Source organism: Xenopus laevis, chromosome 7S (assembly GCF_017654675.1).
Source record: "Xenopus laevis strain J_2021 chromosome 7S, Xenopus_laevis_v10.1, whole genome shotgun sequence".
Classification (NCBI taxonomy): domain Eukaryota; kingdom Metazoa; phylum Chordata; class Amphibia; order Anura; family Pipidae; genus Xenopus; species Xenopus laevis.
In genome coordinates, this window is record NC_054384.1 from 47,408,538 (window position 1) to 47,434,045 (window position 25,508).

The window sequence follows — 25,508 nt, forward strand, 5'->3', positions numbered from 1 at the left end:
AGAAGTAAGAAATGATAAACAAAAACAAGGAAGAGCCTGGAAGGCATGTGGAGTCTTGGGGTTTGCCTTTTGAATTAGGCCTCTCTTGTCTGAACAACCAGTCATACTGAAAGACAAACAGGAGCTAGGGGCATCTAAGTATCAACATTCCGATAAAAAAAAAGATCCTGTATCAGAGGTCAGAGTGATCAAAGTTGTACTGATGTTGGCATGAGAACCAAGAACAGAAAATCATTACATAAGCCGCAAACCAGTTTCATTTAAAAACCAGAGCCACGCACACACATACAAAACATAAAGAGATACATCAACCATGGTCCAAACAAAAGCACTGGCAAAATGCTGAGGGGTAGTGGTTCTCTACCTCTCTTCAGCCAACAGAAAAAATACAGAAAAATCAAGAAAGGAGAAAGGAACGCCAATCACCTGACTTTAATTCTGTACAAAGGCCCCAACCTATTTCGCCCCCTGCCCTTCCCTATCTCTTCTCACTTCTCCTCTACATTCTATTCTTTTATTCTGTCACTCTGCTTCCAGATATTAGTTCAGTAATAAGTTAACCCTTATAACTGTATGACTATTTATTTTATACCAGTGCTTGACTAATGTCCACTGTGATGTTGTTTATGAAAATGTTAAAACAATAAAAACTTTTGAATTTAAAAAAAAAAAAATACCCTGTACTGAAAAATCTAAAGAAAAGCACCTAAGGGTAAGTTCACACCTGGAGATTCGGGGAGATTTAGTCGCCTGTCGACTAATTGCCTCTTCTTTGGGGCGACTAATCGCCACAAACTGCTTTCCCTTGTCTTCCACCTGCTAGAATGAGAAATCGCCTGCAGCATGGCACTCACAGCGCTTCGTTTTCCACAATTGCCCGAGGTTTCCACGTGAGGCAACTCCTAGCGACTTCGGAAAACAAAAAGCCGTGAGAGCCATGCCGAATGCATTTTCTCATTCTAGCAGGCGAAAGACAGGGGGAAGCTGTTCGGGGAGATGAGTCACCCCAAAGAAGAGGCATGAAGAGGTATGTGATTAAATCTATCTAAATCACTCTACATATACACTTATATAAGTCGCAATAAAGGAATAACAACTATTAATATGCTTGTAAAAACAATACATTTTGTATTGTAGCTACAGTAAAACATGAACTTCATAATAGAAATAAACAAGCTGACTTCAAATATTAATAGACCCAAACTGACTGCTAAGACTTGTCCCCTTTAAGAAGGGGCCTATTACAGATATTTTTGTTGCAACTTGTTAAAGGAGAAGGAAAGCTACTGAGCAGTTTATTGCTAAGAGATTAGACACAATAGTGCAAGCTACTGTATAACACTATATTTATTCTGCAGAATACTTTACCATAGTATGGTAAAGCATTCTGCTCAGATTCTGGGCTCAGATTACAGCAGGGAGGGGGGGGAGAGGGAGAGAGGAGCAAACTGAGCATGCTCAAACCCTAGCCCTGGAGGTTAAGGCTGAAAACAAGAAGTCTGTAACAGAAGCCCATTAATACACAATAGAAAGGAAGAAATTGTGTGTTGCTTTTGACAAAGCACTCAGAGCAGCACTTGATGGTTTACTGGTGTATTTATATAGACATTTCCTATACAGCTTACTTAATTTTAGATTTTCCTTCTCCTTATGCATAGCCTAAGCCTTCTCCTTATGCATAGCCTAAGCCTTATTCTTACTTAAGCTGATCAGTGTTTCTCATTAGATACTAAAAATACTTGGCCATGTTGTTCCCTGGTTGCTCCTCTTTACTGGTCAGTAATAAAATCACAGTGACAATAAGGTAAAGTAGAGAATCCTCTTCTTACCCAGCTCTGTTATAATTGGTATATGTGTTCTACTGTTTTTTTCCTGACTGAATGAAATTTTGCCAGGCTTAGTGTTATAAAAAAGGAAAGTTAGAGAAGAGAAAGAGTGGGGCCACCTACACCCCTTTTCCTAATACGTATTCTCCCCCCCCCTTTTCCTAATTATATTTATCTCTCTGTATCTTTTTTTTCTTCTTATTCTGCGTACTGGTCCAGTGCAGTATGAGGACCCCCACAATAAAATAAATCTTTATTGGTTCATGTTAAAACACAACTTGTTCAAGCAGGCAGGGGAACTAGCTTTACGCGTTTCGTAGCCAAACGTCACTTCATCCGAAGCTTAGGCGCCCCCTGCAGGTACAAAACTTATAAAACCACTCCAATAAAAAATTCATACTGAATTAAAATCAAAGATCACTACATATACATAAAGGGATATGACTATGAAGATTTTCATTCATCCAGGTCATGGTATATCTAGTATAGGTCAATCTAAAAACAACTGGACTTGTCATATTGCCATTCATTTTGAAGAGAATACTCTAAAACTGGTTCGGGAATATGAAAGAACAGCAAGAAAAGTGGCAGACTATCGAAAACTTCTACACTTTAATCTCAGATGCCGACATCAGGGACTCACCCCTTGTAGTCTGCACTACAAGGGAGGGCCTTACTTACTTTCCAGGGAACTACACCGACTCACTGGTTCAGGTATGTGGATGATACTTGGGTTAAGATCAGATCCAATGAAGTGGCGGCCTTTACAGAACACATTAACTCAGTGGACAATAACATCAAGTTCACAAGGGAAGATGTCCACGAGAACAAACTTGCTTTTTTGGACTGTTTGATATGTATCCAAGAGGGGGGTAACTTGAAGACGGAAGTATACAGGAAACCCACTCATACGGATCAATATCTGTTGTTTGATTCCCACCATCCACTGGAACACAAACTGGGTGTCATTCGAACCCAGCACCAGCGGGCGGAATGTGTGGCAACTGATACAGAGTCCAAAGACAAAGAGCAAAAACATCTCAGAGGAGCTTTGAAGGCATGTGGCTACCCAGAATGGGCCTTTGTCAAAACAGCTGCAACCAAGCCCAACAGGAACACCAATAGAAATAACCGCCTGGAGACACATAGTAGGTGAAACATAGTCATCCCATATGTAGCTGGAGTGTCAGAGAAACTCATTAGGATTTTCAACAAACACCATGTCCCTGTGTTTTTCAAACCTAGCAACACACTGAGACAACAACTGGTACACCCAAAGGATCAAACACCAAAAGAAAAACAAAGCAATGTGGTATACGGAGTCCAGTGTAGCGAGGAATGCACAGATCTATACATTGGGGAGACAAAACAACTGCTCTCCAAGCGAATGGCTCAGCACAGGAGGGAGAACTCTACAGGGCAAAACTCTGTCTTTCTACACTTAAAAGACAAGGGACACTCCTTTGAAGATAGCAAGGTCCAAATCTTGGATAAAGAAGACCGCTGGTTTGAACGAGGCGTGAAAGAGGCGATTCATGTCAAGGTGGAGAGACCATCTCTGAACAGAGGCAGGGGCCTTCGACACCACCTGTCTGCTACATACAATGCTGTTCTAACATCTGTACCCCGGCAGATTCAGAACACTTCACAAATCCATTCATGCAACCCCCACAAGTAACACCTGTATCTAGGAGTTGCATGACACATTGGATAATCCTATCACAACTACACAGAATCAACACCTCTGTGAATTTCTTCAGATGTCACCCCCTTGAAGAGTTACAATGTGCCATTGTAAATGGATTAGTGGAAGAGTTTATATGTTGAAAACTTCCCACACCAGTCAGTTGAACTGAAGAAGATGCTCGGATTAGTAGTGAAACGTCTTCATTGATTACTCAGCAAGTCCAGTTGTTTTTAGATTGACCTATACTAGATATACATAAAGGGATAAATATACAGTATTAAATATTCATAATGCATTCAAATTGAATAAATAAATGAATGAGAGTAATAATGGTAAGGTAGCAGACATGATATTATACAACCCATCATGACTAGATACAATAACCGGATTGGTAATGATACTCAAAATCAACAAGTATGCATTCAAGTTAATTACCATGTAAGTTAATCAAAAAATCAATAAATAAAATACATGAAATACAATCAGGTAATTAACCCAAACCCAAAAATGATTGTTACTTAATTTGAATAGATAAATGCATGATAAAAGTGTATCAAAAATCTTGATGAGGGAATTTTAAGTATTATTGAGTTAATTAAATTAATTATAAGAACTTAAGGAAACAACCCTGATATTGCATGGAACCTGGGCTAATTAGAGAATCATATCAATAGGCCCCACAATAGTTTGATTTTATTTTGATCTATTCTCCTAGGTTAGATAATCAAATAGTTGGAGAGAAAGGGTGTAATATATCCGCTGTGATATTTAATCAATAAAACAACTCAATTCCCATTCTCTATTCAAACCATGTGGAACTATTGTGTCTAGTGTGTAAATCCAGAATGCCTCTCTTTTTAAAAGAGAGGTCTCCACATCTCCCTTTCGAATGTTGGGTACCACCCTATCTATTATTTGGAAATAATCTTAATAGATTAAAAAATGTATTGTAAAGAAGGGGCTCATTTAGAATGTCTTCCCCTTGAATGGCTCCTTGCCTTAAAGGAGAAGGAAAGCCAAAAAATAACTTAAGCTGTAAGCGTTGACAATGTATAGTGTATATAGTTGCCAGCAAGCATACCCTCATTGGTTTTCCCTAAATCTTTTAGCTGCAATCGATTTTTGAAAAAGTATAGACATGTATGAGAAAGCTTACCTTTGTTTCTGTAAGAAATCCTTATGATTAGGGCACACGCATGCGCAATAGCTTCTATCAGTGCCCTGCGCATGCTCACAAGAGTGTTTTATCTTCCTTGTGCAGCGATGAAGATGCGGTCACATGACACAACCGTGCGTCATCACTGACCTCTCTGCCCCCGTCTCATTAATCGGAGCTTTATTAGCTATGCAGCTTCGCGTTGCCAGGAACCTAGGGGAAGCTTTGAAGCTCCTGCGCTCGCTCTGGTTTAACTTTACTGTCTGTCAGTGAGCGAGCGCAGGAGCTGAGGAGGGGAGCTGCAGCCAAGCATCGGGACTGTCTGACTGAGGTCTGTACTATATGCAGGGCGGAACTGACGCGCCTATATTAAAATGGCGGTGTCAAACTGTGGAAAAGGGCAAAACTTAGGAAGGATGGTGCACAGAAGCAGGTATAAATTCTGAGTTTGTAGCATGGCGTTTCAGGAGGGGGCCTGATAGAAAACACATTTGAGGTAGTATCGTTTTTTTTGTTTCCTTCTCCTTTAACACAGAGAACATGCTCTTTAGAGTGTCTTGGTAATAAGACAGCAGGATTGAGAGGCTTCTTAGGAAACCCTCGAGTTCAATGACAAAAAATTGAGAGCAAACCAGCTGATCACCAAAGCCCTCCCCCTCATAGAAAGTACTTTAGCAAAACCCCTCCACTTTCCCAAGCGGTCTAAAACATGCTCCTCAAGTTCAATGAAATCAGCTGAGAGGTAGACCCCTAAATATTTAATGATGTTAGTCTCCCACGAGATATCACGAAAAGCAGGAGGCAGGAAATCTACCTGTAGAGAACCCTCCAGAAGACCTGAGCGCTTGGACCAGTTGATCTGGGCAGATCAGGCAGCAATGTAGACCTCTTGACACTCTTGTGCCCACTCAAGATAAAATGGGTCCTGGGCCACAAGAATTACATCATCAGCATAGGCTGATAGAACCACTCTCATGTCGGGTTCTTTGAGCACCAGTCCAGTGAGCCTTTTCCTTAAGAGACACAGGAAGGGCTCAATGGCCAGCGAGTACAGTTTTCCCGACAAGGGGCATCCTTGCCGAACTCCTCGTCCAAAGGCCAGAGGTGCAGTCAGAGACCAGTTGATTTTAACTAAACACTCTGCAGAAGCATACATTGTTTTCAGGTAGCCCACAAACTGTGGGACAAAGCTATAGGCCTGCAGAATGCCTATAAGATATTGGTGATCCACCCTGTCAAATGCCTTCTCTTGATCCAGAGAGAGAAAAGCAAGAGATAGACCAGTCTTTCTCACAAGATGTAGTAAGTCTCGGATCAGAAAGAAATGATCAAAAATTGTCCTACTGGGGACTGTATAGGACTGGTCAGGATGAATCACTTCTGCCAGCACAGATTTGAGCCTGAGTGAGATAGCTTTGGCCACAATCTTATAGTCTGTGCTGAGCAGTGAGACTGGTCTCCAGTTCATAATATGGAGGAGATCCCACTTCTTAGGAAGTAGTGATAACACTGCTCGACGACACGAAAGTGGCAACTCACCTTTCTTGAGGTCCTCAGTTAGAACCCTATGGAAATCAGGGCCCAGATTATGCCAGAAGAACTGGAATTACTCTACGGTCAGTCCATCAAGCCCAGGATATTTATTGTGGGGCATTAAACAGAGTGCTTGAGAGAGTTTATCTAGAGCAGGAGGGGTAGGCAACCCGCGGCTCAGGAGCCTCATGCGGAACTTCATCCTGCTTGCTGCGGCTCAGTCATGTCTATACAGGCCTTGCACCTGCTGGCGGTTCTCGAGTGTGCGAGCGCAGTAAGCTAATGATCAGCTTACCACGGTCGCACACTCAGGAAGCCGCCAGCAGGTGCGAGGGCTGTATAGACGTCCCAGGAGTGACAGGCAAGACCAAGCCGCAGCAAGATGATTCATCATGGTCCTTACCTAGGTCACACCTCAAGACAAGAGAGGGAAGATCAGCATGGAGCTTCAGAAACAGAAGTCACATTAAACAGATGAGAACACTCTACGGTCAGTCCATCAAGGCTCAGGAGCCTCATGCGGCACTTCATCCTGCTTGCTGTGGCTCAGTCATGTCTATACAGGCCTTGCACCTGCTGGCGGTTCTCGAGTGTGCGAGCGCAGTAAGCTAATGATCAGCTTACCACAGTCGCACACTCAGGAAGCCACCAGCAGGTGCGAGGGCTGTATTGACGTCCCAGGAGTGACAGGCAAGACCAAGCCGCAGAAAGATGATTCATCATGGTCCTTACCTAGGTCACACCTCAAGACAAGAGAGGGAAGATCAGCATGGAGCTTCAGAAACAGAAGTCACATTAAACAGATGAGAACACTAGCATTTAATAGGGCTCTTAAATGTTTAACTTATTTCAAAGTAGGCCTGCACCAGGGCCGGAACTAGGGGTAGGCAGAGTAGGCACGTGCCTAGGGCGCAAAGCTGAGGGGGCGCCAGGCACGTACCTGCTTTGCCGCCTACCCCGTGTCCAGTCCCGTCTCTCCCTGACTGGCGCTGGTGTCTTTAGCTTAAATGCGCTTCTGCGCATACGTGAACACATTTCGCGCATGCTCGCTGGAGCAAAATTTCGCGCATGCGCGCTGGATTGAAGTTTTGCGCATGAGCAGTCAAGTGCGCACTGAGCCGGCGCTGTGGCCCGCCAGGTTGCCTAGGGCGCCTGGCTGGGTTTGCCCGGCTCTGGCCTGCACATACACACTGCACTTCTGTTTGTTGTATTCTGTTGTTGTAACAGTTAAAATTAAAAAAAGGTTAAAACTTTTAAAAGTTTATAAGCTGTGTTATGTTTTGCGGCTCCATTTTTCTTTAGTGAAAGAGGGGGCAAAATGGCTCTTTTGATAGTAAAGGTTGCTGACCCCTGATCTAGAGTGATTGGTCTTTCCAACCTCTCTTTTCTCCTCTCACTGACCACCGGAAGCCCATCCCAAGTTCCTCACAGACTTCTTGAGAGATAGGATCTGGTGAAAAAAGGTTTTGATAAAGGGACTGGGCTCTGTTCTAGATAATCTCCAGATCTTAAAAGGGGGTGCCATTCTCCGCAAGAAGGCATGTGATTTGTTTTCTGTTCCCCTTTTTCTTCTCCAGAGCATAGTAGAATCGCAAACCACGATCCATATCACAGAGTAACTGCGTCCGGCTTCGCACAAAGGCACCACGAGCCTGTCGCTGTTCCAAGTTACACAAAGCTTTTTCCTTTCTAGGTATTCACACTGAAGGGCTTGGTCTTCAAAACCTAATAGCATTTGCTCTGGATCAAGCACCTCCCCATTCAGTGCCTAAATCTCTGCATTGCGCTGAACCTACATTGCACCACTGATTCAATGTGGCAAATTCATCCTGAAAAGCCCTGCAGCCTCTCCATGTATCCCGGACTGACTTTGCAAAACCCTCATCTTCTAATAATCTGTTGTTAAAGTGCCAGTAGCAGCTTTGGCAGAGATGGTGAGACTGACATTCTGAGGAATACACAATTGTGGTCTGAGAATGGTGCCAAAATAATGGTGCTCGACTGAGATGGCTCGATATATATATCCTATCAATCCGGAATTGAGAAACATGACCATCTCTCACCCTGACATACTGTAGGTGAAGGCATCCGTCTCTGGGTTCAGTTCTCTCCAGACCTCAACCAAGGAGAACTGAGCAATTAGTTCTCACATAACTGACTTAGACAAGTCCCTTTTCTTTGGTACATTGCGGTCTCAAGCATCAAGGGTGTAATTAAAATCACCCCCTATAATCAAGGCTTCATCAGAGTCATTTGTCTGACAAACAATAGGCTGACAAACTTTCAAAGAACCGTGCCCACTCTGGTCCGGTAGTAGGGGCATACACATTTAGTAGATAATATGTTCTACTTGACTCCTGGACCCGAAGATGTAATAGACGGCCAGAGATGACAGAGTTGGTACTCAGCACCTCTGGCTGGAAGGATTCTGAGAAAAGGGCCACCACCCCACATGTCATCCAAGTGAGGTGATTAAAAAAGACCCTGCCCTTCCACTCCAGATGCCAGGTTGCTTTGAGCTCTGGAGTGGTATTAGTCTCTAGGAGGAAACTCACAGAGTACTCTCCTTGACGAAGAAAGGAGAGTACCTGAAAAATTCGGAAAGGGTTCCGACAGCTAAGTGTGCTTATACTTAAGGCCATTACTAAGTGTTAGGAAGTGCTTCAGCCCTCATCAAGGTCTGATGAGACAATTTTTTTTGTGAAACTTCATTATAAGGATATATTCCACTATTCTATAGTTCTGTGCTCTTAAAGGAGAAGGAAAGCTACGGAGGCATTTTATTTCCAATAGTTTAGCTGCAATAGTGCAAGCTAGAATGCTATATTTATTCTGTAGAATGTTTTACCATACCTGAGTAAAAAGCTCTAGAAACTCTCTGTTTGTTTAGGATAGGAGCTGCAGTATTAATGTGGTGTGACATCACTTCCTGCCTGAGTCTCTCCCTGCTCTGGGCTCAGATTACAGTAGAGAAGGGAAGGGGGGGGGGAGGAGCAAACTGAGCATGCTCTTGCCCAGGGCAATGAGGTTTAAGATTGTAAGGAAAATGAGTGATTCACAGAGCAGAAGATAGAGAGAATAGAACAACACCTTACAGATGGCGTCTAGAGCTTTTGGCAATTCAAGGAATGTGACACTGGTTAATGCTTGATTTTCACCATATATAGTATGCTAAGTGTAGTTTTTACCATATATAGTATGCTAGCTGCTAAAATGTATAAATCTTCTTATATCCTGTGTGGGGGAAACATATATAAAGCTTCATTTGGGGGGAGGCTCTTTGACTTCTGCCTGGACTTCAGAGTGCCTGGTTATGTTGGAATTGCAGCTGAGCCATTTTATGGAGGGGTCCCTCAGCTAAGTATCAATAAATCTCTTATGTTTGTTTTACTTGTGTGTGTCAGTTTAATCACTCTACAGACTGAACAAGAGCCCAATCTCAATACATTTGGTACCAGGAGCGTGGGGTCTGTAATTTGATTACTGACGGTGTCTGTGTGTCTACTCTGTGTGTCAACTCTACCTCTTTCCCTTGTCTAGGTCTGGGGATAGTAGGTATTCTTTGTGTTTTGTGTATTTGTAATTACTGTTTGAATAGGAGACATTCTTAAAAGAATGTCGTGGATAAAAAGGCTGAAAGGGGTGGGGAAAAGCACTAGTGAGAGAACGGGGATATTGCCCAGTTGGGTGTCTGTCACAGGACAGTGGATATCAGTAGCCCGGGAATGTGCTAAGTACTCCACCGCCATTGAGGTGGCTAACCCAAAGTATGTAGTAGCAAATCTTGACTTCTCAAAGTATGATAAGAGGGAAAGTAGAGCTGCTGCAGAGGTGGGTTGGTTGTGTTTTCAAGTGTTAGAGCAACAAACTAAGCAGATACAGGATTTAGAGTTACAACTTCAAACTGTCAAAGACTAATTGCAACTGTTAAGGTTATGCAGTCAGAATGCAGAGCAAGAAAAGGAACAATTAGCTGCACAGTTTGAACAGTATATTATAAAGACTCTTAATAGGAAAAGGAGGAGAAAGAAGCAGAAGCTCGTTAGAAATCACATAGAAGTGCGGGCTTTGATAACCTCTCAGGATTGGGAGGGGGTGAATGAATAGTCAGGGTCTGAAGAGGGGATGGATGATGACATTTGTGAGGTCAGACCCATTGTAACTAAGGGAGAAAAGTGGACAGCAGGCAGAACACACATATTCCACATCTGGAGGTGATGTGTCAGCTGAGCAACATTTAACTGAGGAAACTCGGTCATGGTCAGATAGTGAATTAACTGAAATTGGGCAAAAGTTTACACAAAAGGTTGGAGAGGGATTACTGGAATGGGTTTTACGTGTCTGGGATTTAGGAGGTGATGGTATTATGCTGACGGACAGAGAAGCAGTAGGTTTAGCAAGTGTAGCCAAGGATCCCCGTGTGCGTTTATACATGAAACGTGGGCGTAACACAACTGGGACATTTTCCTTATTGCATTTAATTAGGGATTCTATTGCACAGACTATAGACAGTCCCTATGAATTAATAGACCAGACCCCCTGGAAAGGGGATGCAGAGACTGAGAGCAATGGGATGTATGTCTGGTATCACTCCCGATCCTTTACCTGACAGAGGGGTGAGACATGTAGTGGTTGACTGGGGGGGTCCTGACATGGTTGCTTTTACACCATTGATCAAAAGGAAATTGCTTATCACAGCCCCAGAACAGTTAAAAGCCTCTTTTTTTACTATGTTGAGTGCTTTAGAAGCAAAAGAAGGAAGTACAATTTATGATGCGGCTGTGCTCTTGGGTCAAATGGGAGAAATGAATGTTGACAGAAGTGAAAGGAAACAGCAACGGAGTTTAGCTAAGGGAGGCCAGGAGGGGCATACATGTGTTAAAATTACTCGCAGACAAATGTTTCTAGATTTGCTAAATAGTGGTGTTCCAATAGAAACTATTGATGGAAAGCAGACTAAATTTCTGCTCGCTATGTGGAGGGAACTGACAGCAAAGGGGAAGTTGAGGCCAGCCAAACCTAAAAAGGTTGCCCTCAGTGATGTTGAAGAATTAACTCCGTCATCTCCTCCTATAATTGACTTAGATGAGGAGTTGAGCCCAACCCCATTAACCCTTCCCTCCACATTGCCATATGCAGAGTGTAAGAATCTGTTACATGACATGAAACACACAGAAGGGAAGGGGTGGCAGTTGCCACAGCCAATAGACTGAAAGGGTGGCAGATTCCCAGGGCCTGCCATAACAAAAATCAATGCTATGAAACCTGGGGATCCATGCCCTTACATACCAGTCACTTTATATTGGCAGGGACACAACTCATTCCAAGGTACAGCTCAGCCAGACCAACAAAATGCAGTTGCAATGACTGAAGGGTTGGGAGGCAAAGTTGCTGTTGCTGTACCTGTTGGAATGCAGTTATGTAAAAGTATTATTTTTGAAGCACAAATCTTTATTTTCTTAGTACCAGATAATATTGTGGGAATGGGTATTTTTAAGGTACAATATTTGGTTAAACGGTTGGGAACATTTATTGTTGGAGTCAAGAGTTTCACTATAAATGCTGTAATGCCCATTGTGTATGACAACATTGAATGGACTCCAATTCACATATCACCTCCACCAAACCAAGTGAACCTGAAACAATGCCATCTTCCAGGTGGTCAAAAGGAGATAACAATGGCAACTGAGATGATGGTGGAGGTGAGAGTTTTCAGAATGGTAGTCAGTCTATTCAGTGCCCCAATGTGGCCAGTAAAAGAGACAGATAGCTCTTGGCTTTTAACCATTGATTACAGAGAAGTGGATAAAGTAGAGTCTCCTTTGGCTGTATCAGTGAAAGAAATGGTAACAGCCGTGGAACAAGTGACTGATGCATTTACCAGTTTGGTTACAAATCAAGGATTGGCTCAAAGTATGCCTTTCATGACCATTATATGGACTGGTCCAATCAAAGTTATTCCACAACTGGTTTTGGACTGTACACAGCACATCACTGGACTGTTTTGTTACTGGATACGTTATGTGCTACTGACTGTTTGTTCAGTTTACTTTGTTACAAGGAAAAAGACTGTTTTTCAGTTGAGGGAAAAGGACACAAGTGCCCTGCAAACTGCTATGGAAGAAAAACAATTCCTTGTACTGTACACTGCCCTGCAACCTGATGAAGGAACTATTATGGATGTACCTGTCACAGCCGGGACTGATTTAGCAATATCTGGATGGGTAAATGGTAACGAAATGAACTTGTGTGCAGCTTTTTCACAGAAACTCACTTTCCTGAAGTGGAAATTGTATGTACAAGTAAGGGGGGGAGTGTCAAGTAAATCTTCATCTCAAGTGTCACAGCAGATATCTGGATTAGTTGGATGTGATAACTTTGAGCAACCCGTACTGACACTTTCTCCATCTACCATAAAAGAAGCAGTGACATCGGAGGACTTCATTTTATTGTTTACAGAATGATCTGCCATTATTATTGCTGCCAGACAAGGACACGTCTGGACAACAGCTGCTTTCCAACCTACAGCCCATCCAACTGGAGTGGGTGGATCTAGCCAATATGCTGAATTAATGGCAGTAGTTTCTGTACTGGAGGAAACACAAGGCTTGTTGAATATATATACAGATGAATGGACAGTGTTCAGAGCTTTGACTGTGATACATATTTTAGGCCAATGGCGAATGAGCACTCAGGACATCGAGTGGTTCAAGGCCCTATGGACTATGCAAAGCATAAAGGAATACCTTTAATCACTGTACTTGCTAAAGACATTGTGCAACAATGCCCTGTATGTCAGAAAGTGAAGAAAAGATATTCATTACATAAACTTTCTAGAGTATATGGAACACTACTGACAATGGGACTAATTTTACTGGAGTATATTGGGTGTTTCTTATTTCATATTATCCGCAAGCCACAGGATTAACTGAATACATTAATGGTTTGTTAAAACAGCAGGTAAAACTTTTGGCTCCAACTCATACACTCAGGGGGGTGGAACAAGGTATGGTTATGGGTGGATAATGGGATCATGGAATATACTGCTGAGAGTAAATGTGTGTTTCAAGCTAGTAATGATAGTGTGAAATGGGAAACTAAACCTGTTTGTGAGAAAGGTCTATTATATGTGCAGGGGGTTATGTAATATCTTTTTGGATGTGTGTGAAGAAGATACTAATCTTGTTTTATCTTCCAGCCTACTATGAATAGAGAGGTCAATATCCTAAAAACATGGCTGGCGAAATGGTTATACCTTTTCTGATGATTTGTGTGCTCTGATGTGATATAACGTTTGGTTTATGGCAAGAGAACTTGATTCTACAAATGCTTATACAGACTGCAAAGCAGGAAAATGAATCTAATTATTGGGGGACTAACATGGACTGAACTAAAGGACTGTTCTTAATTTCTCTTCAGTGGTTAATGCTTCATGGATGGATTATTGGAAGTAAAATCATATGAAAACACTTGCTTATTGGACTATGAAAGAAACAAATTTGGTGGATAAACAAAGTTTTCCATAGAATAAGACACAAATTATTTACTACTGATGATATGGACTTGGTTTGCATCTTGGACAGGGTGGGGCATGAAATTCTGAACAAGTGGGTGCATGTCCCTTCATCCCTGATAATGCGGATGTCATTCTAAGCCACATGGAGTAGGTTAAACTGTTGTAGGAAAAATCTAGAGCTATTGCTAAGGATGGTCAATTATTTATTTTATGCTTATGTTTAGCTTTTTCTATTATTTTGAAACTGATTTAATGTATCAAGGCTAGTACCATATCTGACAAGCGTCAGCTATTGCCCATATGTGCCAATGCTTTTGAATTGATTTCCTATCATACTTCTCTATGAATCAAGGGGTGGAATGTAAGGAAAATGAGTGATTCACAGAGCAGAAGATAGAGAGAATAGAACAACACCTTAAAGATGGCTTTTGGCAATTCAAGGAATGTGACACTGGTTAATGCTTGATTTTCACCATATATAGTATGCTAAGTGTAGTTTTTACCATATATAGTATGCTAGCTGCTAAAATGTATAAATCTTCTTATATCCTGTGTGGGGGAAACATATATAAAGCTTCATTTGGGGGGAGGCTCTTTGACTTCTGCCTGGACTTCAGAGTGCCTGGTTATGTTGGAATTGCTGCTGAGCCATTTTATGGAGGGGTCCCTCAGCTAAGTATCAATAAATCTCTTATGTTTGTTTTACTTGTGTGTGTCAGTTTAATCACTCTACAGACTGAACAAGAGCCCAATCTCAATACAAGATGAAGGCAGGAAGTCTGATACAGAAGCCCATGTGTACACAATAGAAGAAAAGAAATGCAGTGTTTCTTTTGACAGGGGACTCAGAGCAACATTACTTTGGGGGTTTACTGGTATATTTAGATGGACCTTTCTGATAAGGCTAACTTAGTTTTTTTTTTTTTTTTTTTTAACAAAATATTTTTATTGATTTACATATATCAAACAACCTTAGAACAATAGTTGGTTTGACCTTTGTGCAATAAGGTTACAAAGTAAAGTGATGACAAATAATTACAGTATCCACTATAGACATTGAATTTGTTATACAATGCAGTAGAAAATACATACAGCAATACCCTGTACCTAAAAAGGAAAAAAAACAAAGAGAAAGAGATCTTTCTTTGACATACATTGTTAGTACTTGAAAATTTATCAGCTTCATGTTGTTGTATTATTATCCCTATTACTTTTTTTGGTTAAGCCATGGCAACCATTGTGAAGTATTACCGACTGATTTTGAGACATACTTATAAAACCTCTGTTCCATTATTATTTGATTGTTAACCCTCTCTATTACCTCGTAAATTGAAGGCGGCTGAGAGGATTTCCAATTCCTAGCTATAGCGAATCTGGCTGCTGTTAAAACATGAGATAGTACTGCTGCTATATCTGGAGGTAGCTGGTGAATATCCATATTTAAAAGTGCTAAAGCTGGAGAGATAGGATCTGCAAGCTGTAAAACCTTTCGTAACAAAACATTTACTTCCTTCCAGAAGACTACTACTATTGGACAGGACCACCACATGTGAAAGCTATCTGCTTGCATGCCACAACCCCTCCAACATAAGGCTAACGGAGTCACTTTCATTTTTTCTAATCTTCGTGGGGTGAGATGCCATCTTAGAAGAATTTTCCTGCTCATCTCTATGTGATTAATGCAATGTGATGCTTTTTTTGGCCATTTTAAGGCTTCTTCCCATTGTTCATTGTAAATGACATATTAAGATCTTTTTCCCACTTAATGAAAGAGGAGGATTTCTCCATAGAATCATTGAATAGCTTATAACAAAAGGATATTCCTTTTAAAGTAGGTGAGATGGTAGCCAAAAACCGGTAAAACGGCGAGAACGTTTTACCTGTTAGTTTAAAAAATGGTTGTACTGTATGTCTTAATTGCAAATAAAGAAAAAAATCATTATTAGAAATAGCGTACGTGTCTCTAATTTCTTGGAATGACCATAAATTATTTAGACTTGCAATGTCCTTTATCCTATGAATACCATTTTCAATCCATCTATTAAAGCCATTCTGATAGGTAATAATCTTCACAGCAGCTATCGGAATGTCCAAAACCTGAGCTTTCCACCACTCTTCCCTTTGGACAATATTCTTCCAGACTTGACACATGTGTTGTGTTGTCGTTAGAGATGAGAATTGGAATTCAGGATTTAGAGCTAATGCCCATAACAGGTTTTGTAAATTATTAGTAGGAATAAATACATTTTCAATTGTCATCCATAATTTATGGTCATTTGTTGCCCAACAAAGTTTTATATTTTCAGCGATGCAGGCTTCCATATATTTAAACAAATTAGGAACACTCATCCCTCCTTGTTCCATTGCTGTATACATAAGCGTTTTATTGACTCGGGGAAGTTTATCATTCCAAATAATCTCTTGGAATACTCCCTGAAGACTTCTAAGAATATCTGTATTAATTTTCAAGGGGATTGTTCTCATTAAATATAATATCTTAGGCAAAATCATCATTTTCGCAGTGTTAATTCTAGCTATCCAGGACAGTTCCAAATTTTTATAACTTTTAATTTCCGCCTTTATCTGATGCAAAATTTCTTTATAATTTTCCTCCACTATATTTGAAATCGGGAAGGTAAATTTGATCCCCAAATAAGGAATCGATTTTGTATGCCATTTAAATGAAAATTTTCTTATTAGTTTAGCAGTAGTCTGATCATCTATTCCCATATTTAGTATCATACATTTACTTTCGTTGATTTTATAATACGAGATTAGTGCAAAATTTTCTATTGTTTGTTGTATAGCCAGTAATGAAGTCGTCGGGTTAGAAATCAATAATAGAACATCATCGGCGAATAAACTGATTTTATGACAATTATCCCCCACCTTTATCCCAGTTATATCTACATTCTCCCTGATCGCCATTGCCAAAGGTTCCATCACCAAGGCAAAGATTAAGGGTGAGAGAGGGCACCCTTGGCGCGTCCCATTAGTTATTGGGAATATCTCAGACAAAAACCCTGAGGCCAGTACTCTTGCTGAAGGGCATGAATAAAGAGCCATAATGGAATCAAAAATTTGTTCCTGAAATCCAAATGTTTTCAGAAGACTTCGTAAATACCCCCAATGAACCCTATCAAAAGCCTTCTCCGCATCCAATGATAGGAGCAGAGAAGGTTCTGGTTTTTTCCCCACTATTTCTATTAAATTTATCAATCTCCGGGTTCCATCTGAAGCTTGTCTCCCTTTGATAAATCCTACCTGGTCAGTATGTACCAACAATGGGATTATATCGGTTAATCTAGTCGCTAGAATTTTTGCAAATACTTTTGTGTCCGAATTGAGTAAAGAGATAGGTCTAAAATTAGCTGGTCTATCAGGATCCTTTCCAGGTTTAGGGAGAGTGATTATAGTAGCTTGTAGAAATTCTGTAGGGAAATGTTTCTGTAAGATGGCATAGTTAAATGCTTTAGATAAATATGGGGTAAGAATGGTATCAAATTTTTTATAGTATTCATTAATCAATCCGTCTGGGCCTGGGGATTTGTGTGCTTTCAAAGAATGTAGAGCCGACAATACTTCTTCATCACTAATAGGACTATTTAAGACCTGAAGTTGGTCGGGAGTTATCTTAGGAATTGTAAGCTTTGCAAAAAAACTATCTATAATATCTTGAGAGGGTTGTGGAGTAGATATATCAGCTTTAAGATTATATAATTTTGAGTAGTATTCAGCAAATATATCTGCAATTATTTTAGGATTTTGTTCTTTAACATTATGTTTATTAATTAGATAAGGGATTCTCTGTTTTGCTTGATAAGTTTTAACACGTTTAGCCAATAAGGCCGAAGCCCTATCTCCTTGGTAGTAATAATTTAACCTCATTCTATTATATACAATAGATTGCTTGTATGCGTATAATTCCTGAAGCTCATTCTGCACCTCTTTAATCTTTTTACTAATGGTATGAGAGGGATTTAACTTATTACTATACTCCAATTTATAAAGCTGGTTCAACAAATTTAGTTGTTTAAGAGCTTTTTCCTTTCGGAGACATGCATTTAGTTGCATTGCTATACCCCTCATATAAGCCTTATGTGCCATCCAAAGAGTTAGATGGGAGGTATCATTTGTGTCATTGAATTTAAAATACTCCTCTAAATTCGTTTTAAGAGATGTAAAGTATTGATCATGATTCAACCAATATGAGTTTAACCTCCATAATCCTGATTCTTTATAATTATATGTCTCTTGAACATCTAAGAAAACAGGAGCATGGTCAGACCAGGTAATATGACCTATACTTGTTTTCTGAATTCTTTGTAACACCCATTTATCAGTTAGAATCATATCAATTCTAGAATACATATTATGGACCGGAGAAAAGAAAGTAAAATCCTTTTCCCCTTGATGGTGACATCTCCAACTATCAAAAAGTTCTTCCTTATGTAACAAATGTGCCAATTTTGTGTTATTACGTTGCCTATTAGGAGAACAATCCAAAATAGGATTGACTGTTTTATTAAAATCTCCACATACCAACAAAGACCCCTTTTGTTCTGATTTAACTTTCTGCAATAATTTTTCAATAAAATTGAGTTGATTTACATTTGGACCATACACGTTCACTATTGTATAGAGTGAGTTATTTATTTGACATAACAAAATAATATATCTACCCTGTTTATCCAAGATTACTTTATCCTGTTTGAAAGAAACCGTATTTTTAATTGCTATCAGTACCCCACATTTTTTTGCTTCTAGTGAAGCTGAGAAAATTATTGGAAACTTCTGATGAGAACATTTGGGAGTTTTTTTCCTGTGAAAGTGAGTCTCCTGAATGCATGCAATATCCGCCTGAGAGGTTAAAATTTCTTTCCACATTAATGACCTCTTCACCGGACTATTTAACCCTTTCACATTAAGGGACATAACTTTAAGTACCATCGTAATATATTAAACAATAGCTCATATGAATCTCTTTCAGAAATGGATATTGCATCAAAATAATTTGAAATCTTACAATCCAGTAGATACCATATTGAGTACCAAATTCTATTACATACCTTAACAATGTTTTAAATACTGGAACTAAAATTTGACTTATTGCACATACAAAATTAAGAGTAGGTAATTTAAATTGAAGTAAACAAAGCAACCAAAAGTATAAAAACCTTAGAACCCGTATAAAGCGGAAAAAAAAAGGATTCCACTTATTCAGTTGAACTATAATAAACTCTACTACTGTAGAGCACTCAAAGCATGAAAAATCAACATAGCAACAAATTGTACTCTGAAAGCCAGAAATAAGGAGGGTGACCGTAAGTAGAAAAATTGAAATAAAGGAGAAAAACAGCATATTGAAAAGAAAAAAAAAGATATATATCAGGGAGACTCCTGAGTTCCCCAGGAGATAATGAAAAAAGGACCTTGAGTATTAGGCCTTCGGAAAATACTGGTACGTAAAGAAAGTCAGGTAATTGGACCCATTTTTCTTTGTGGTGTTGTAAACCAGCCTGTATCCACTTGTCTGCGTCGTTTCGCTGGAGTTGCGCACGGGGATTCAGTAGAATCAACCATATTCCATGAGTATAAAAGATTAAATGCTTCTTCCACCGTAAAAACAGTGTGCTGTGAACCGTTCCTCAAAATAATCAGTTTTACTGGAAATCCCCATTTGTATTTCACATTGGCATTACGTAAAGCTTTAGTAATGGAGGCAAATTCTCTCCGTTTGGCCAGTGTAGCAGGAGAAAGATCTGTAAATAATAGGATGTCTTTGTAAGGTTCAGGCAATTGAGGGTTACCGTATATACATACTCGAGTATAAGCCGAGTTTTTCAGCACCCAAAATGTGCTGAAAAAGTCTACCTCGGCTTATACTCGAGTCAGCTGCTAGGGAAGAACTAAATGTATACTGAAATGTTAAAGTTGCTGCTTACTCACTGATCCGAAGACCGCAGTGACTCCTCCGTGCTTCCTTAGCCCTCCGCCCCTCCCCTCTCAGCTCTCGTAACTCAGTCCTCCCTCCTCAGCCCTTCCCCTCTTAACCCTCCGTGCTCTGCGTTTGTGAGCTAGCATTTTCATTTCAGCTTTGAGCACGGAGGGGAGGGGCCGAGGGCTAAGGAAGCAAAATCAAGCCACGAGGGGGGAGAAGTATGGGCAGAACGGAGGAGTCACTGCTGTCTTCACATCAATGAGTAAGCATCAACTTTACCATACTGCCATCGGTGTCCGCATAATAGGGCAAGGGGGGGGGGGCACGTCTGCATAATATGGCAAGGAATTTGTCGATTTGTCCCCTTCTTTAGCTGCCCTACAGTTCAAACTATTTTATGAAGCGTCCGGTACACAGACTCATAAGTCTGTGCAAAACCCTTACCGGCTTTTTGCTGTTCTAGGGATTCCTTTGATAATGGTATGCGCAGCATGTGGTGTTGCGCATACTTGTCTGCCTGAGATTACCGTCATGAAAGAGAAGAATGTGCTGAGAGATAAGGAGGGGGCATAGGAAAGACACAGAAAGAATAAAACAGGGGGTGAGTTGAAATATGACAGGGAGAGGGAGATTAAAAAAGAGCAGCAGGAGGGGGAGGTGCGGGTGAGATAAAGGCAGGAGAGCTTTAAGCGTTGAAACCTCCTCTTCTAAAACTTCATTTGCGTCAATTAAATCATTATGGGCTTTAGCAAAGTCCCCCATATTAGATTCTATGTGTGCAGTGCGTTCGCCTAATTGCGACAGTTCCAATTTAAACTCCGTCATAAGTTGTTTTAACTCACCCAGCATAGCTCCTTTTAGCGCTTGAAGGAGTTGTTTCATACGCTGTTCAGTGACCGGGGAGTCGGAAGATGAAGCGTCTTCCATGTTCAGCAAGTCTGGGTTCTCTGACACTGTCTCCGAAATACGAAGAGCTCCTGCAGGGAGCGACGTCGGAGTTGAACAGCCGCCATTTTGGAAAGACCGCGCTCTGTTATCCACTGCGGGAAAAAATTCTGTAAGCTTCCTTGGGCTCCCCTTTTTCTTTGTTCTGCCCATCGATCAGGTCCTTGAAGTTGCCAGTTATTTGGGCAGAGAAATCAGCAATAGTCCTTCTGTTAAGCCGCTTTAATTCACCTGGAGGTCAGGAGCTCCCTGAACACGCGTCCACTCTCTACAGCATGCAGGCCACGCCCTCCTCAAGGCTAACTTAGTTTTAACCTTTCCTTCTCCTTTAAGCAGGGATGATTGGGGTAGAAGGATTTGCCGCTCTTATGTCAACCTCCTCTTTGATGTTCCCCTCATCCATGAGCTCTTCCTGGGTAAGGGATTGATAATTTCCCCTCTCCACTAGAGCTTTGAGAATCTCTCCACAAGATGTTGCAGGAGAAGGATCAGAATCACTTGTCATCTGGAGACCCTGCAATGGCTCGGGGTTTCCCTCAACTTCACTTGTTGAAGTGTTTGACACAGGAGCAACAGAAATAATTAGCTCCCCAGCAACAGGGAGAGCTTTGGAGGCTCAATGTTTAGCCTCTGCCCTCTCCACTGCCTCCTGTGCCTCCTGAATGGCAATAACATTGGGGTTAGTGGAAGACAAGGGAGGAGAGTTCTTAGCATGAACAGTAGAGTTTGTCTGGCTACCCTCCTCCATATTCACAACTCCACCCTCACCATCCTCCCCAGCAGTTTCATCTGCAGGGTCCTGTATGGGGGTTAGCTCAAAATTCTCCCCCTTCTCTAGTGAAATACCCTGAGGTACTAAAGACTGAGCCTGATTGTAGTTCCCAAATATCAGCACACCAGGAACACTGACTGCCCAATCTGTAGGAGTCAAGCAAGCCAAGCAATGTCACCACATGAGGAGAAGATGTTTTGCTGCCCTTTTTACCTTACGTTCAGACAAGCTTTGATGTTGGGTAGTTAGAGAGAGAGAGAGTTTAGAGAGACATTTTGGAATCAGTAGAATGTGCACTTTTCAAAAATATATGGTTTTCTGGGGTAAACTGACTGTTTCAGGATTTTATGGCCTTCGAATCTAAAGTATGCCATTTTCTGCCTTAGTGCCTTCAAAATTCGGTTATAAACTCCCGGGAGTTTTTGCTGTACAGAAGTCCTAAATCTGCCTAAAACTATACATATCTGGGTTTGGCACGTTCAAAAGACATAAGGCTTTCCAAATCAGTTGGATTTTCATGGGTAAAATTAATTATTTTTCTGGTATAAATTCATATATTGTGAAAAATAGGACATTTTCATTTTTGTTCCTATTTAGTGCTATAAATCTTTTTGCAGAGGTGGAAATATATAAAAACTCAGGCAGATTTAGAAAACTCAGTTTCTCCCGAAAAAAACAATTTATAGTTTTCCTAGGTAAACTATAGGTTTTCCCTCAGAAAATGCCCCTCAAGTGAGAGAGTACAAAATGTTTCAAAAACGTCTGGCATTTCGCATTACCAAAATTTTAAATTCTGCTGGCATGTGTGAACAGCTCAAACTAGTGAGGAATTTAAGAAGCTAGATTTAGATTTGAGGGGATTTATGGAAAATCTCAATCATGGAATTATGGGGAAGAAAAAACGGAAATATGAAAGAGACAATTTGGATTATGATAATAAACAGATTTACATGTGGAACAAAAACAAAAATAGAAGGAGAGGAGTCTGAGACTACACAGGTGATCAACAGGGAAATAGACAGAACACTAGGGGGGGCACTTTTAATATGGCCACATCGAATCACATTAAATTTAGTAATCACCACGAAACTGACACAAGTGGATCAGATTCTTCATTTTCATCTTCATCATGTACTCGTAAAAAATGGAAATTAAACACAGGAATACAAAAGGAATCAATAAGATCATACACGGTGGGGGAACAGATTGCCAAGGCCCCCTTTTTGTTCAGCTTTGGCAGTGAAGTGATTACATCGGGGGATACCAATTTTTTAGGGGCATGTCACACACAAACTCACAACTGCTAGAAACACACAGCAATTTGAATGATCTACAGGTCATCAATTTATCCACATTGACACTCACTGATGAGTTGAGGAATGTACTCAGGAGAGGCCTCTCTTTTGTACCATCTACAATTGATCAATTAACGATGATTAAAGATCTACATTTAATTGTGCAAAAATTGCTTTTACATTTGTATTGGGTTAAGAAAAATGACAGGGAAAATTTGGACCTCTCCCTATTTATTAAGCACGATTTCAAAACGTTAAAGATCCTCTTGGAACTCTGGGATGATCCCAGGGGTGACCAATGGCATCTTAATATTCAGGATCTATGGTATGAGAATTTAAATGCAACTATTGATTTACCTTCTTTTAAGAATAAATCACAAAGTTACCCTCATATAACTGAAAATAGTTCAGGATATCATCTCCATTCCAAACAAAACCCTCATGGAACCAATTTGTGAATTAATTGATGCAAATTTACAACAGCTTGTTAGTCAGTTGGACTCTTTTATTTTGGATACCACTCATTTGTTGAAGGAGATCAATGGTTTGGATTTAGACTCTGAGTGTATTTTAGTGGGGTTAGATGGGGAAGCCCTATATATGAGTATACCACATGCACAGGGCCTAGAATGCATGAGATCCATATTCCAGAGTACAACATGAATTTGTATTACAGGCTTTGGACTTTGTTTTACATCATAACATATTTTTATTTGATAGAATTTACTACTTACAATGCCAGAGCGTAGCAATGGGAGCAAAATGTGCTCCCAGCTATGCCAATTTATATCTCGGCAAATGGAAGAGACACATTTTTCCCACTGAGGAATACAAGATGTATCTGTGCCACATTCTCAAGTGGCACAGATACATCGATGATATTATGCAGTAACACATTCAACTTGACATTTACAATGAATTACAATTGGCAATATTTGGAATTCTTAGACATCTTAATAAAGATGAACAGGTATGCCTCTCTGTGACCTTACTCTGCAAAAAAACTGTGAGTAATAGTTTTCTTCATGCCCACTCTATGCATCCTCCTAAATATATAGAGGGCATCCTGTTATGTTTTGGGTAGCCGAGGATGAGGAGAGTATAGTGCTTTATTAGCAGGCTCTCATGCAGCCATTACACAACAGTAACTTTCACTTTTAAGCTGTCAGTAAGTATGCACAGTATAAGTCTGGGCACAGTGACATCTACAGGCCATTTGTATAAACACCACATATTCCCCCTATTGTAGGAAAGCATTTGGGCAAATGTAATAAACAACAACAATGCATCTTAAAGCAATAATATACATTATTCACATCACATAGTCCTGGTTCCACGCCTTATAGGTTCACTTTCTTCAGGCCTATTGCAGTTGACATCAGGAGTAGGAAAATGTCCTTCATCAAATGGAGCTTCTCCAAAGTCATATCTAACAGGATCAAGATGACTTGCATTCCATATGCGTCCATCAGTCAGTTCATATGTGTATGGTCCTCGCTTGCGTCTCACTTCAAGTGGTGTAGTAAATTTAGATTGTCCTAGATCAGTGATCCCCAACCAGTAGCTCGCGAGCAACATGTTGCTCTCCAACCCCTTGGATGTTGCTCCCAGTGGCATCAAAGCAGGTGATTATTTTTAAATTCCAGGCTTGGAGGCAAGTTTTAGTTGCATATAAACCAGTTGTACTGTAAAACAGAGCCTCAATGTTGGTTGACAATCCCCATAGGGGCTATTAAATGGCCAATCACAGCCCTTATTTGGCACCCCAAGAACATTTTTCATACTAGTGTTGCTCCCCAACTCCTTTTACTTCTGAATGTTGCTCACGGGTTCTAAAGGTTGGGGATCCCTGTCCTAGATTGTCCTTGTTTCAGTATTCCTGGTTCCAGTATTTCTGGTATTCCTTAATTCAGACTAAAGATCCAGGCTGAAAGTGTACTTCTCTGGCACCATGTTTTCTGTCAGTATAAGCCTTGCATTTGGCTTGTTGACGTTTCACAATGTCAGAAGTAGATGATTTTGGCACAGTATTTTGTGGAAGTTTAATGTCAGCAACATGTAACTTAGTGCACATCTGTCTGCCATGTATTAATTCAGCTGGAGATGATTGGGTTGTTGCATGGCATGTTGCTCTATAATTATATAGGTACTCTGTTGTAAATACTTTCCAAGATTTCCCAGTAAGATTTGCTGTCTGTAGTGCTTCTTTCAGACTTATTTTGAATCGCTCGATTTCTCCATTTGCTTGTGGGTAATACACTGAAGATTTCCTATGCACAATATTCCTCTCTCTCAGAAACGGACAAACCGTGGTCCGTTGTCTAATATTAACTCCTTTGGATTACCTTCTCTGACTGTAGACAGAAATGTTATTACTGTATCTGATGTTATATGAGAAACAAATGCAATTTCAGGCCATTTACTGTAATAGTCTATCAAGGTTATAGCACATCTACAATCTATAGGAGCATCTGTAAAAGGACCAACAAAATCAATAGCAAGTTTTTCCCATGCTGAATCAGGAAATGGTACTGGTTTTACATCTGGTATCAACTTAACTTTGCACAACCCAGTGAAGTGTTGCTTTGTGGTGAAATTTTAGACACTGGCTGTGTGGCAGGCACTGGTGCTGTAGTAATGAGACCATCAACTAATTGTAGGTTTAATGCAGCAAAGAGATCCCTTCCAAGTATAGCAGTACCCTTATTCACAATGTAAAAGTCAGATTTTGCAGTATTTGATTAAAATTGTACAGTCACTGGCAAGCAACTAAGTATAGATTGGGATTGGATCATTTAAGTAACTGACCAGTTTCAGGGCAGGTGCAACAAGCGGAT

General features: G+C 40.5%; 1 protein-coding gene across 1 annotated transcript; it reads left to right on the forward strand.

The window, feature by feature from the left end:
• The first annotated feature begins 11,197 nt into the window (after nt 1–11,197).
• On the forward strand, nt 11,198–14,153 carry LOC121396338. Its single transcript, XM_041571178.1, has 2 exons — nt 11,198–13,162; nt 13,401–14,153. Exon 1 carries the CDS (start codon nt 11,461–11,463, stop codon nt 12,664–12,666), a length of 1,206 nt encoding a protein of 401 aa, XP_041427112.1. The 5' UTR covers nt 11,198–11,460; the 3' UTR covers nt 12,667–13,162; nt 13,401–14,153.
• Nucleotides 14,154–25,508: the final 11,355 nt, after the last annotated feature.